Source organism: Cannabis sativa, chromosome 1, assembly GCF_029168945.1.
Source record: "Cannabis sativa cultivar Pink pepper isolate KNU-18-1 chromosome 1, ASM2916894v1, whole genome shotgun sequence".
NCBI lineage: Eukaryota > Viridiplantae > Streptophyta > Magnoliopsida > Rosales > Cannabaceae > Cannabis > Cannabis sativa.
The window spans coordinates 50,303,097-50,316,368 of record NC_083601.1 but is presented as its reverse complement, the minus strand read 5'-3'; the positions used below and the strand labels follow the sequence as shown (position 1 = coordinate 50,316,368).

At 43.7% G+C, this 13,272-nt stretch overlaps 1 protein-coding gene across 1 annotated transcript; it reads left to right on the top strand.

Moving 5' to 3' along the window:
- The first annotated feature begins 2,995 nt into the window (after positions 1–2,995).
- Positions 2,996–4,615, top strand: LOC115703896 (uncharacterized). Its single transcript, XM_030631133.2, has one exon. It carries the CDS (start codon positions 2,996–2,998, stop codon positions 4,613–4,615), a length of 1,620 nt encoding a protein of 539 aa, XP_030486993.2.
- Positions 4,616–13,272: the final 8,657 nt, after the last annotated feature.

Here is a 13,272-nt window from a genome sequence, read left to right as displayed (position 1 = left end):
GCTAGAGGATCGGGGTACCCCTAATAAAACCCTTTCTCATTTTTTATTTATTATTTTTTTTTAAAACGCACATATATCCCGAGTCACCCCTTTGTGAGTCGAAGGGGGGGGTCCCCCCCTTACACCCCGAAGCCGGGGGGTCCCCCCTTACGTCCCCTTGTGAGTCGAAGGGGGGGGGGGGGTCCCCCCTTACGTCCCCTTGTGAGTCGAAGGGGGGGGGGGGGGGTCCCCCCCTTACACCCCAAAGCCGGGGGGTCCCCCCCTTACACCCCTATGTGAGTCGAAGGGGGGGGTCCCCCCTTACTCCCCGAAGCCGGGGGGTCCCACCCTTACGCCCCTTTGTGAGTCGAAGGGGGGGGGGGTCCCCCCTTACACCCCGAAGCTGGGGGGTCCCCCCTTACGTCCCCTTGTGAGTCAAAGGGGGGGGTCCCTCCTTACACCCCGAAGCCGGGGGGTCCCTCCCTTACGCCCCTTTGTGAGTCGAAGGGGTGGGGGTCCCCCCCTTACACCCCGAAGCCAGAGTGTTACCCCTTAATTACCCCTTGAAGGCCGGGATGACACCCTGTTATAGGCGGGGGTTGGGGTAATATAGCCCGAGGCCATTTATAGGGGTGATGCCTTGGGACGACCGTGGTGTAATTTTGTGATTTGGAGCCAATCGTTATTTTTACTTTTTACACTTAGTAAGAATACTTAGCGTTGTAATGACCATTATTGCTACTTTCATTTAGTTGCTTAGATGATTATCTCGCTGTAAATTTTTATTGTGCATATCTTCTCTTCTCCTTTTATTTTTGTACTAGTAGGTGAGTCCATCATGGATAGCTTACTAGCATTACTCGGTGTATTCACCTCCTCGCTTTTTCCTTTTTGCAGATGCGTTATAGCGATTATTGGGGGGGTGAACACCGAGTAGACGAGGACCTTCTTCAACTTTTGTTTGAAGATTGTCCAGCGTCGCCCCCACACAACTCGTCTGGGGACGAGGGGCTTAGTAGTGTGTCAGAGACGCCCGACCACCTCTACCGAGAGAGAATAGGTGGTGAAGCATACAACAGGCATATTTAGGAGCTTGAAAAAGGGATACGATCTTATCTGCCCCGAGAGTGGACATACACTCTTCCCTTTGGTGAGGTCAATATTCCAGTAGGGGTGCCCATCGGCCTGTCAGGGGAGTTTCCCTTGGCTGAGACTGCTATAACCACCGCAAAACTACCTACCATGCTGAACGCTATGGCTCACACTAAAAAGAAGAGTCGGGTTAGCTCTTCTGACAGTTCCCATACGGCGGAGGTCATTACTAAACGGAGGGTATCTGACGATGTTGAGACTGATTCTGCCGATGGAGCCATGGAGGAGATAGTCAAAGAGTTTGAGAAATGGGTGGAAGAGGAAGCCAAGAATACCCTTTATAAAGCCGCCAAAGAGAAAGAAACAACCAAGGGTTCCCAACCAGCCACTCTCAAAATCAGTGAATTCGCCCCTAAAGTGATCAAGGAAGTTCGCACTTCCCGCTGCAAAACCAAGCAGACCCCCTTTGTGGCCCCTTCTAGCAGTCTCACCGAGACCCAACTCCAATATGTGGAGGAGTTGACTGTGAATGGCAAGGACTGCCAGTTAGTACTCCCCTCCCCGAATCAGTTGGCGCATGACCCTGGGGAGGGGCTGTGTGCATGGTCCCGTCGCCATATTACTTATGGGGGGGCACTCCCCCTTCATAATTTTTTCAAAGACGTGGCTGATTATTTTGGCCTTAGTCCGGGGCAGTTTTCTCCCTTGGCCATACGAGTCCTGACTGGCATATTTGTTTTATATAAGTTAATGAGATGGAAGTGGCCAACAGGCCATGAGGTACACTATCTCTTCGATCTGAGACCGAACAACACCGAGTATCGGTCGGGATATTACGCACTTCAGCATGCACACAGGAATGTTAAATTCCTTCATGGTATGGAGAAGTCGTCGAAGGAACATGATTTCAAAACTCTCTATTTTTTTGTGAAGGACATTGGGACTAAACACACCAAATTCCAAATGGTGGACCAATACGAGAGGCCTTCCCCCACCATTGCCATGTACGAGAGAGCTCTTGCGTTAGCCCAATTGCCTGACTATAAGAAGGATCTAAACATTCTAACATCCCCCCGGGCGTTAGATGATTTTGGGTTCAACTTTGTCGTTACTCCTTCTAGTGGAGTGCGGGAAATCCCGCGACCCTTAGGACCTCCGCCAGTGGCACAGACAGCTATAGCGAAAAGCACTATGCCCGGGTCTGCTAAGAAAAGGCCAATTAGGGAGTGTGACTCTCTTGGTGATGATCACTATTTGTCTTACTTATTCAATTTTTTCATTATTTTGCCTGTTACTAATCATTTTTGTGTGTTTTGCAGATATGGCCGGCTTGTTGCGACAAACAACCTACCAGGAGAAAGAGGGTTCGCCTTCTACCGCCTCTCCCATGGCTCCTCCTGGTAAGGTTAGGAAGACTAACCATCGCCTGGCTATTGATATTCACACCCCTACTGCTGGATCGCCTGCCTCATCTCGGCCGCCTCCTCCTGACTCCGCATCCGGGTCCGCCAATGATACAACCCTCATTGGTTCGACGTCCACAGGGACCGAGTCACTTGCTGCGCTGCCCTTAGAGGGTCGTTGTCAGGCTTTATCTACGGGTTTGAAGAGGGCACATGGCCATATTGAGGGCCTTATGGACATCATGGACAAGACCATGTCTAGGCTTGATTGTTTGCCCCCTGTCCAGATCGTTGCTCTTGGGTGCCGCGAGATGATTAGGGTAAGTTTCTCCTACCTGTGAAAATTCTTTCCTTTTACCATTATCTAACTTTTATGTAATGATGTGTAACAGGCTGCCACCATTACTTCTTATGGTCAATCTAGGGTTCTCGCCCTACAAGAGGAGCACAACAATGAAGGCTCGCCCAAAACGGGGTCGAAGACATTGATCCCTCAAAGCTACGGCGAGTAGTTCTCAACAATGAACCTTCAAGGAATCAGGGTTGACCTTAGGTGTCGAATTTTCCCTGCAACCCTCACGGACACGGCGCAACAATGGTTTACTAAACTACCCCCAGGAAGAATTACTTCTTGGGATGAGTTTGAGGGGTTATTTTACACCCAATTCTCTTCAGCCCGACAGATACCAACAGAGTTGGGTGACTTAGTCGCCATCAAGCAGAAGCCTGATGAGCCACTAAAAGACTACATTCAACGTTTTATGCAAGAGGCAACCAAAGTAAAAAATCTAAGCGATGATGGCAAGCGGGCCGCCATCATGGGAGGCATCCTTGTGGGAAGTCGGCTATGGAAAGATACAAGGCGGAAACCAACCCATACTATGAGAGACTTTCTTGACAGAGCAGATGAATTTATTAAATTGGAAGAAGCCGAGCGAAACGCTCAAAACTTCAACCACACTAAGAATAAAAAAAACGGAACAAGCTCAAATAGTCAAAGCTCTCAAGGGGGTAACGCTAGGAATGGCTCCAACAATGGTAAGAGAGGGAATAACAGTAATGGCGGTAACAACAATGATAACAAAAGACTAAAGAATACCCCCGAGCCAGCCAGGCGAGATCCAATTCCAAGGTTCACCACCTATAGCCTGCTCCTGGACACAAGAGAAAATATCTACAATGCAACTCACTCAGTGGTACCGTACCGCAAACCTTATCCCATGAGAAAGGACATTAGCAAACGCGACATGAACAAGTTTTGTCGATTCCACAATGACTACGGTCATGACACCGATGAGTGCAATAATCTGAAGGAGGAAATAGAGTTTCTCATCAGACAAAACAACCCCAACTTGAAAAGATATGTACGACGGGACAATGACCGGCCCCAACGACAACAACAACAACAACAAGCAGTTGGAGATGACCAACAATTGTTACCTCCCCCCGTTGCGGGCCGTTTGGACATTATATCTGGAGGACCTCACCTTGCGGGGAACTCCGGAAAGTCCCGAGAGAAGTACGCTCGGTCTCTGCGACATGAGCTGGGTAATGATGTGTTGGTTGTCCAAGAGCGAGCTCCCAAGCAACCTCGTTATGAACATGAGTTAATCACGTTCTCTGAAGAGGACACCAAACACGTTCGATATCCACACAACGACCCCTTGGTAGTAGAGGTACAAATCGCCAATATGATTGTGGCAAGGACAATGATTGATAATGGGTCATCAGCCAATATCCTCTTCAAGTCCTCATTGGAAAGGATGGGTTTGGGAGCAAAGGATTTAGAGCCCTGCGAACATCTCATCTATGGATTCACAGGAAGTGGCATGGCACCGGCTGGACTTATTAAGTTACCATTGACAGTGGGAACAGCCCCCAAGAGTGTCACTATCATGGCATTATTCGTGGTATTGGATACAATCTCTCCCTACAACGCCTTAATCGGCCACCCAACCCTGTATGACCTGAAAGCAGTCACTTCTATCTTTCACCTCCTCGTCAAGTTTCCTACCAAGGGTGGAATTGGCTACTGGAAGGGCAATCAAATAGTAGCACGAGAGTGTTACAACCTATCCATCGCAACCAAGGAGAAAGCAGCCAAATCCCTCAAAGCTACGGCGAGTAGTTCTCAACAATGAAGGCTCGCCCAAAATGGGGTCGAAGACATTGATCCCCGTTTTGGGGACATTGATACAGGGGTTGGTCCGATTGAAGAATTGGAAGAAATGCCATTAGACCCCAAACAACCATCCAAATTAATCAAGATCGGGAAAAACCTTCCTGAGGACATAAGATCCGCTTTGATCCAGTTCTTAAGGGAAAACCAAGATGTCTTCGCTTGGTCACACGAAGACATGGAGGGAATAAGCCCCACCGTGATAAGTCATGCTTTAAACATCGACGTCGAAAACTTCAAGCCAGTTCAACAAAAAAGAAGGCTACTCGACAAAGAAAGGGCCAAGGCATTGAAGGAAGAGGTGGAAAAACTATGGAACAACAATTTCATCAAAGAGGCCTACTACCCAGTTTGGGTATCGAACCCCGTACTAGTTCCAAAGCCATATGGCACCTGGAGGGTGTGCATTGACTTTACAGACTTAAACAAGGCATGCCCAAAAGATTGTTTTCCTTTACCGAGAATCGATCAATGGGTAGACGCAACAGCCGGCCATGAAATTCTAACTTTCATGGATGCGTACTCAGGGTATAATCAGATAAGCATGCACCCACCTGACCAAGAACATACAAGCTTTCGAACGGACGTCGGCTTGTATTGCTACAAAGTGATGCCGTTTGGCTTGAAAAACGCTGGAGCCACCTATCAAAGGTTGGTCAACCGGATGTTTAAAGAGCAAATAGGCAGAAACATGGAGGTCTACGTTGATGACATGCTGGTCAAGTCTAAGAAAGCCCAAGGGCACATCGAAGACTTAAAAGAATGCTTTGAGATCCTAAGACAATACCGAATGAAGCTCAATCCTCTTAAGTGTTCTTTCGGAGTAAGCTCGGGAAAGTTCCTTGGATTCATAGTGAACTCTAGGGGCATTGAGGCTAACCCAGAAAAGATAAAGGCATTGATTGACATGAAGTCCCCAACTAAAGTTAAAGACGTCCAAAGCTTAACAGGCCGAATCGCCGCCTTGAGTAGATTCGTCTCCAAGTCAACCGACAAATGTGTCCCTTTCTTCAACATCCTAAGGGGTAACAAAAAATTCGAATGGACTGAGGAATGCAAAAATGCCTTTCGAGCTTTAAAGCAAAAATTATCCCAGCCTCCGGTTCTTTCAAAACCCCTAGATGGTGAAGGGTTAAGCTTATACCTAGCAGTAACAGAACATGCAGTTAGTGCAGTCTTGGTAAGGGAGGAAGATAGAGCACAACACCCAGTCTACTATGTGAGCAAAAGGCTGATTGGGGCAGAGTGTAGATACCCCCTCATAGAAAAGCTTGCTTACTGCCTTATCTTAGCATCCAGGAAGCTTCGACCCTACTTTCAGGCTCATCCCATTGTGGTACTCACTGACCAACCCTTACGCTAGGTGCTACAAAAACCTGATACGTCGGGGCGCCTCCTTGAATGGGCAATAGAGTTAGGGCAATATGACATAACGTATCAGCCAAGATTGGCTATTAAAGGGTAGGCCCTGGCTGACTTTGTAGCCGAGTGTACCGGAACGCAAGAGGGCGACCAACCAACAATAACTAGTGACGTCCAAAGGCCTGACCTGAGCGATTCACCTGAACCACACGTCCATAACTCTGAGAAAAACCAAGACTACCCCGGTGAAACCTGGAAGCTACAAGTTGATGGTTCTTCTACCGACCAGTCATCAGGAGCAGGGATCACCCTAACAACACCGGAGGGACAACGAATTCACACGGCCATTCGCTTTGGTTTCCCTGCCTCAAACAATGAAGCCGAGTATGAAGCGTTAATTGCCGGTCTGAAACTAGCGAAAGAGGTGAAGGCCAGACACTTAGACATTTACAGCGACTCCCAGCTGGTTGTATATCAAGTTTTGGGAGAGTACATGGCTAGAGGAGAAAAAATGATGGCCTACCTTAGCAAAATACAAGACTTGCTTGCCCAACTGGAAGAGTACACCATTCAACAAATACCACGAGAAGAGAATGCTACCGCTGATGCCTTGGCAAGGTTGGCAACAAGTGAAAAGATAGATAAAGCCAGCCTTGTGCCAATAGAATACTTACCCGAGCCAAGCATCCGCACTAAAGAAGAAGTACTCCTACTCGATACGACTCAATCGTGGATGACCCCCATAGCCGCTTACTTAGAACAAGGGACACTGCCCACCAACAAAAACGAAGCAAAGAAAATGAGAAGAAAGGCCACCCGGTACCTAATCATTGATGGTGTCATGTATCGGCGAGGGTACTCAATGCCCCTACTACGACCAAGCCCAACATCTAATGGAAGAAGTCCATGAAGGTTTTTGCGGTAATCACGCTGGGGGGCAAAGCTTATCCAAGAAGGTACCGAGGCAAGGATTCTTCTGGCCAACCATGATAGAAGACTCCTTGGAGTATGTTCGAAGGTGTGAAAAATGTCAAAAGTTTGCAAAAATACCAAGGGCTCCACCCAACGAGCTAACGCAAATGCAGAGTCCATGGCCCTTCGCTATTTGGGGTATAGACTTGATCGGTCAGTTGCCTAAGGGCAAAGGAGGAGTGCAATATGCGGTAGTAGCAGTCGATTACTTCACAAAGTGGACAGAAGCCGAACCCCTAGCAACTATAACATCCAAGAAGGTGCTTGACTTTGTGGTCAAGAACATTATATGTAGGTTTGGATTACCCCATAAATTGGTATCTGACAACGGTACCCAGTTTGACAGTGTCCTGTTCACAAATTTTTGCATTAAGCATGGCATAGTAAAGAGCTTCTCGGCGGTCTCGCACCCCCAGTCAAACGGGCAGGTAGAGGCGGTAAATAAGACCTTAAAAGACACCTTAAAGAAAAGACTCGAAGAAGCGAAAGGAAGCTGGCCAGAGCAATTACCCGAAGTTTTGTGGTCATATAGGACGACAGAAAGAACAGCTACTGGTGATACCCCCTTTGCCCTTGCTTATGGGTATGATGCGATGATACCGGTCGAGCTAGACCCACCCTCCCACCGACGAGTGACATACGACCAAGTCAGTAATCACCAGATGATGAATGAATCGTTGGACCTATTGGAAAATTGTAGGGAAGCCTCACAAATACGGTTAGCAGCATACCAACAAAAAGTAGCCAGATACTTTAATTCCAAAGTTAAGGAAAGAAGCTTCAAGGTAGGAGATCTAGTACTACGCAGAGTCTTGGCCAACACTAAAGACCCAACAGCAGGAGTATTGGGGCCAAATGGGAAGGTCCATGCGAGGTTACAGAAGTTGTACCCCCCGGCACGTACAGGCTCGGCCGGTATGACTCTAACATGAACCTTATACCAGTACCCCAATATTGGAACGGCCAACTGTTGGTATTATATTTATCCATGACCTAAGATCTATTGCAAGTATGTTGATTTAACAACCTAATATTGAACTTCTAAAACGATGAACTAAACACATAAAAGTTAAGAATAACTTACAGTGATTGCAGCGGAATTAATGTCTCCTTCCACTCAGATCTCTAACCCTTGATTCCTGTCTGTAGCAGAGTATAATCAAGATCTGAGCCCGAAAGTTCTTCAGTTGGATGTGATCCTTCACAGTCTTCCAAACTATGATGAGATACTGAATGATGTGAGTGGGCACTTCTCTCTCACTAGGGATTTCGAAATCTCTCTCTTGTTTTTCTCTCTTGATTTCGTGTGACACACTTTGCAAAGCAAAGTTTTCTCAAGCAAACATATGCATACAAAGAGAGGAGAGGGGCTGCTATAAATAGGAAAAAGGAAGATCATAACTTTCCAAATAAACAGTTTCCTCTTTTACTGTGTAATTGAATAACTGCCTTGTTTAGTGTGATTCACCACTTTCCTATTTAGGCTAGGCTTTGATTAGCAATTAAATGACAAATTAAATTGAAAAATAATAATTGGGAAAAAGCAATGATGTGGCCAGCCATGGTGTGAATGGGCCTCACATGGATTTTGCAGTTTCCTCAATTTTATTTCTATTTCTCCAAAAATGCCATTTTTCCAATTCTAATCATTTAAATGCCAAAACCAATTATTTAATAACTAAAATAGATTATTAAATAATATTGCCATTTAAAATTAATTATTAATTCAGACATGCAAAGTCTCATAATTAATAATTAAACCTAGAAACCCTCTTATTTACAATTTCATCCCTAAACTGTGAGAATTCACAAATTAGACATAGTCTAACTTTTAGAATTATAATTGATTAATCACAAATCAATTATAGAGTCTTACAAACAGTATAGTCTCAACTAGAATGGGGACCATGGATCTATATTCTGAGCTTCCAATAAGTTGAACCGATTTACCAAGTAAATCCCTAACTTATTAATTCCTCGTTGAATCCACTCTTACAACTTGGAATTGCACTCTCAGACTTATATAGAGCATATCATATGTTTCACGATATCAATATGCTATCTCATTTAACCATTGTTATAATCTTAATGTGATTTAGAGATCCTCTATATAGATGATTTACATCGAGACGGGACCAATTTACCGTTTACACCCCTCAATGTATTTTGCCCATTTGAACACTTAGTTACCTGTAAATGATGTTTTAGTGATCCAATATATAGTCACTGAAACAAGAGCTCATCCATTTACTTCTATTTAACTAAGCTCAAAAGGAATCATCACTTTACTTCTATACACCAGTAGAAGCTATAGATTTCCATATTTATGTTTAGCACTCCCATTCAGTTATGCTATCATGTTCCCAAAATATATGTATTATCCTGACTCAAAGCAGGCTTTAACTAATAAATCAAAAAACAAGAATAGCACTTCTGAGATTGAGCCTAAGCATATCAGGATTTAGATTCTCTTAATCTAAGATCAACTTCTGACATTGACTTGAAAAGATACAACGGTAAGTTTACGATATCTTTAACCAAGTTCAATATCGGTCCAGTCCAATGCATACTCCATGCATTCGAAACCAGTATACTTTGCCAATGTTCTGGAAAGAACATAACACTTACTCCAAGTGTAAGTATACTTCATCGCTGATTATCACATCAGTGTAAATCCAAAACACTGATGAACAGGGACCAAATCTTTTGAATCATATAATCACAATCACATTCCACTGTATTGACGATACTGTAATTGTGAATAACTATATGTTCTGGATTTATCTGATTTTGTGCATATATCAAGTATATGCATTAAACCATAAACATGTAACATACATGTAATCATAATTCACTTCTAAATTGATAACTAATCAGATTGTAATGAGTTTTATTTAGGGCATACAACCCAACACCAACACCTCCGCAAATATTATCAATAACAATTGCTTTTCAACAACAATTCATGCTAAGGGTGTGCCCGTAAGCAACTTAGAATCTTTATTAGTATTTAGACTTTTCTTATAGATTTGCTTTAGTTTTAATCACATACTACTACGTAGTGATGTAATAAGGCGTTGTTGCCAATTTCATTTATCAATAAAATTGCAAGTTATTTTCATATAATGACGCAGCTTGTATGATTGTTATTGAATCAAATTGCAAGCCTCACAATGGTCATAGATATATGGGTAATAGTGAGCAACCAAGACTTAAAGGTAACACCCCGATCATAAGATAAGTGACCAAGAGGTAAACCTACATAGTCACTTGGGGGGAAACCACACCCATATATGGACTAGTAAGCAAAAATGCACCCTCGCTTAAGTATATATTAAAATTTTTAGAGTGTCGGTGCAATACTCAATGTTTTGAGCAACTTGTGTGTGGTGAATTGTAAAGCCCGCTTAGTTAATTTGAAAATTAGCAGTTGTTTATGTTAATTATGAAATTATTTATAGCTATTTAAATAATTTATTACTGTTATTTATGGAATTCTGATATGCATGAGTATGTCATCAGTAGCTTTTATATTTCGCATTTCCGGTGTCCGGTATTTTGGAACTCGGCGTTGGCTCAGTAGAAATCACAACTTAGTATGTTAGTATTTTGGGGACGGGTTTTAGACATTGGGAATGTCGGGAATGGCCGGGAATTTAGAATTTCCCAAAAATACCCCTTTAGTATGAGTTATGTGATTTTATGATGGAGGGGCAAAATGGTCTTTTTGCCCTAATGACTTTTTGTCTTTAGTGACTTTTTATTTGAAAAATTAAATGTTTATTTCATGGTTTATTTGGCTGAAATGAATAGTACTTAGTTAGTTTATTTCCTTTTCATTTTCTCAAAATTCTAAGTTTAGAAAAAAGAAAGAAATTTTCAAGCAAACACTCTCCTTTCTCTCTTTTCTACGAACCTTTGGGTGCTTGGAGCTGGATTTTTGTGGTGATTCAAGCTAGTTTTGCAAAGCTCTAGTGAATTCTTGTTTGTGGTAGGTGTCTTCTAGCTTTCTCCTCTTTTATTTTAGAAAAAGTTTGGTATATTGTTGATGCATGCATGCTTTTGTGGTCGTTTCTTGTTGCCGTGTTTCGGTTCTTATTTTCTGAAGTTCAAAGCATGATTATTTGATGTTAATTGAGTTATTGAAGCATGAGTAGCTAGGTTGTTCAAAGTTTGAGTTTTCTTTGAAAAAATGTGGTTTTTGGAGGAAAATAGTGTGATTATGTTTCTGTGTTGTTGCGGTAATTTCTGTTAGTTTTCAGAGGTGATATTATGCTTGATTATGTAGAATTAAGTGGGTTTGATTGCATGTTTAGGTGTTTTTGCTCAAGTTTGAGTTTAGAACTCAAGCTTGAGCTCCAATGGCAAATTTTGTATCTGTGGTTTCGGGTAGGTTTGATGCCTTGGATATGTTATTTGGGACATATAGATGTGTCTGAAAGTTTGGGACCAATTGGGGTTAAATTGGTCGAGTTATGAAATTTTATGGTTGCTCGCTCGCGAGGAACCGAATTCCGGTTGTGCATCCGGACGGACGGGGTTCGCAATTCCCGAACCGGAATTCCGCTGGCAACCTGGCCTACCTGGTTGGGGAATTTTTCCGAACCCTAGTTTTCCTCGTTTTTAGGTTTTTAGGGGTATTGCCATGCTTTTTATCGATAGGGAAACTTTTAGTTCCTAGTTTTAGTCCCCGGGAAGTGATTTAGCGTGTCACTTATAGCGTTGTGATTTTTATGGTTTAGGAGCGATGTCCGCCGCTCGCCTTCGGTTGCCGGGTTGACGCACACCCGAAATCGGAATCCAGTAAGATTAGTATAACAAGTATGCATATGTAGATTATATGTTTAGCGAGCATGTAGGAAGCCTATTAGATTACATTAGTTGTATGTTGGCTTCGAACCATCCAACCCCGTCACGTCTAAGAGCCGGAGTATGACCAAGCAATGGAGTATGACCGGTTCTTGACCGATCAGTCGACACTTGGTTGGTGGTTCCGTGCTATTGACGTATCCCGTCTTGACAGCGGAGTATGACCGCCACGGGAGTATGACCGGCTTCGACCGATCGGGAGGATATAGTAACACGCAGACAGGCCGGAGTATGACCAGTGAGTATGACCGGCTCGACCGATCGTTGTTACGTGTCAATAGTACCGTCCCCATGAACGTCCGAGAACTCGGTACCATGTTGGACATGGCGTAGTGCTCAGCACCATGTTGGACATGGCAAGCAGCGGACTCGCATCGTGTTGGACACTAGCCGCTTTTATGTATGATATTATTATGCTTTTCTTACTGAGTCTGTCGACTCACAGGTTATGTTCATGTGTAGGTAAAGGCAAGGCTGTAGCCCCGATGGACCGTGAGCGAGCTTATGAGATTGTACATGTCGGGGCGGTTAGGCTGGAGCGTACGATCCTCGGGACGACGGCCGAGATTTTTGTAACTGTCGTTAGACGACTTTATTTTGATGTAAAAGTTAAACAGTTAAAACGTTTGTAAATGATTTTATAAATCGGGATCCCGAGACTTTTATAATTTGGTTTATAAGTTTAATGAAAAAGCAAAATTTTAATTAATCACGTTTTTCCATAAACCTCGTTGATTAGCAACGAGCTGCACAGTACGTTTAAAAATCACGTAATACGCCTAAGATAGTTAGGGTGCTACATGAATGGTTGACTATAAATATATACCCACGCTATGTGGCTCACGCTAAACAAAAGTCAACATTTAAAACCATATATAAAGATAAAGGCCCCGATGGCCAAGTAAAAAGATTAAAGACACAAATGTCTCAAAAGTAAAGTTACGGGATTAAAGACTGCCCGGACAGTCATGAATCTCTGAAGAGTACTAGTGGGCATAAAATCTGTAAAAGTAAAAATACATCAATAGGAACCATCAAGTAAGTCATTGAAGGGACAGTCATCTGTTGCCTCAACCCCAAAGTTGAGGTATGAATCGGCCTGAATGCAAGCTGTCTGCGCCTTCTCCCTACTTTCTGCCTCCTCACGATTGCGACTATAAGATAGCATACTTTCCATGTTCTTACCCAGATAATTAAAGTCAGCTTTCTTGTTGTTTAGCCAGAATTTGAAGAAAACATCGGTGGAGAGGTCTCCGATCTGTTTCACCTCCGCAGCTAGCTTCTCACACTCCTTGGCATTAATGTTGTTTTCCTCGACAACCTTCGCATGAGCCTCCTTCTCACTTTCAAGCTCACCCCTGAAACGCTCCTTCTCAGCAGTAACCCTTTCAAGCTCACCCCTGAAACGCTCCTTCT

Bases quoted from the DNA above. Each gene is read 5' to 3' on its own strand.
- LOC115703896 (XM_030631133.2), top strand. From the start codon at position 2,996: ATGAACCTTCAAGGAATCAGGGTTGACCTTAGGTGTCGAATTTTCCCT.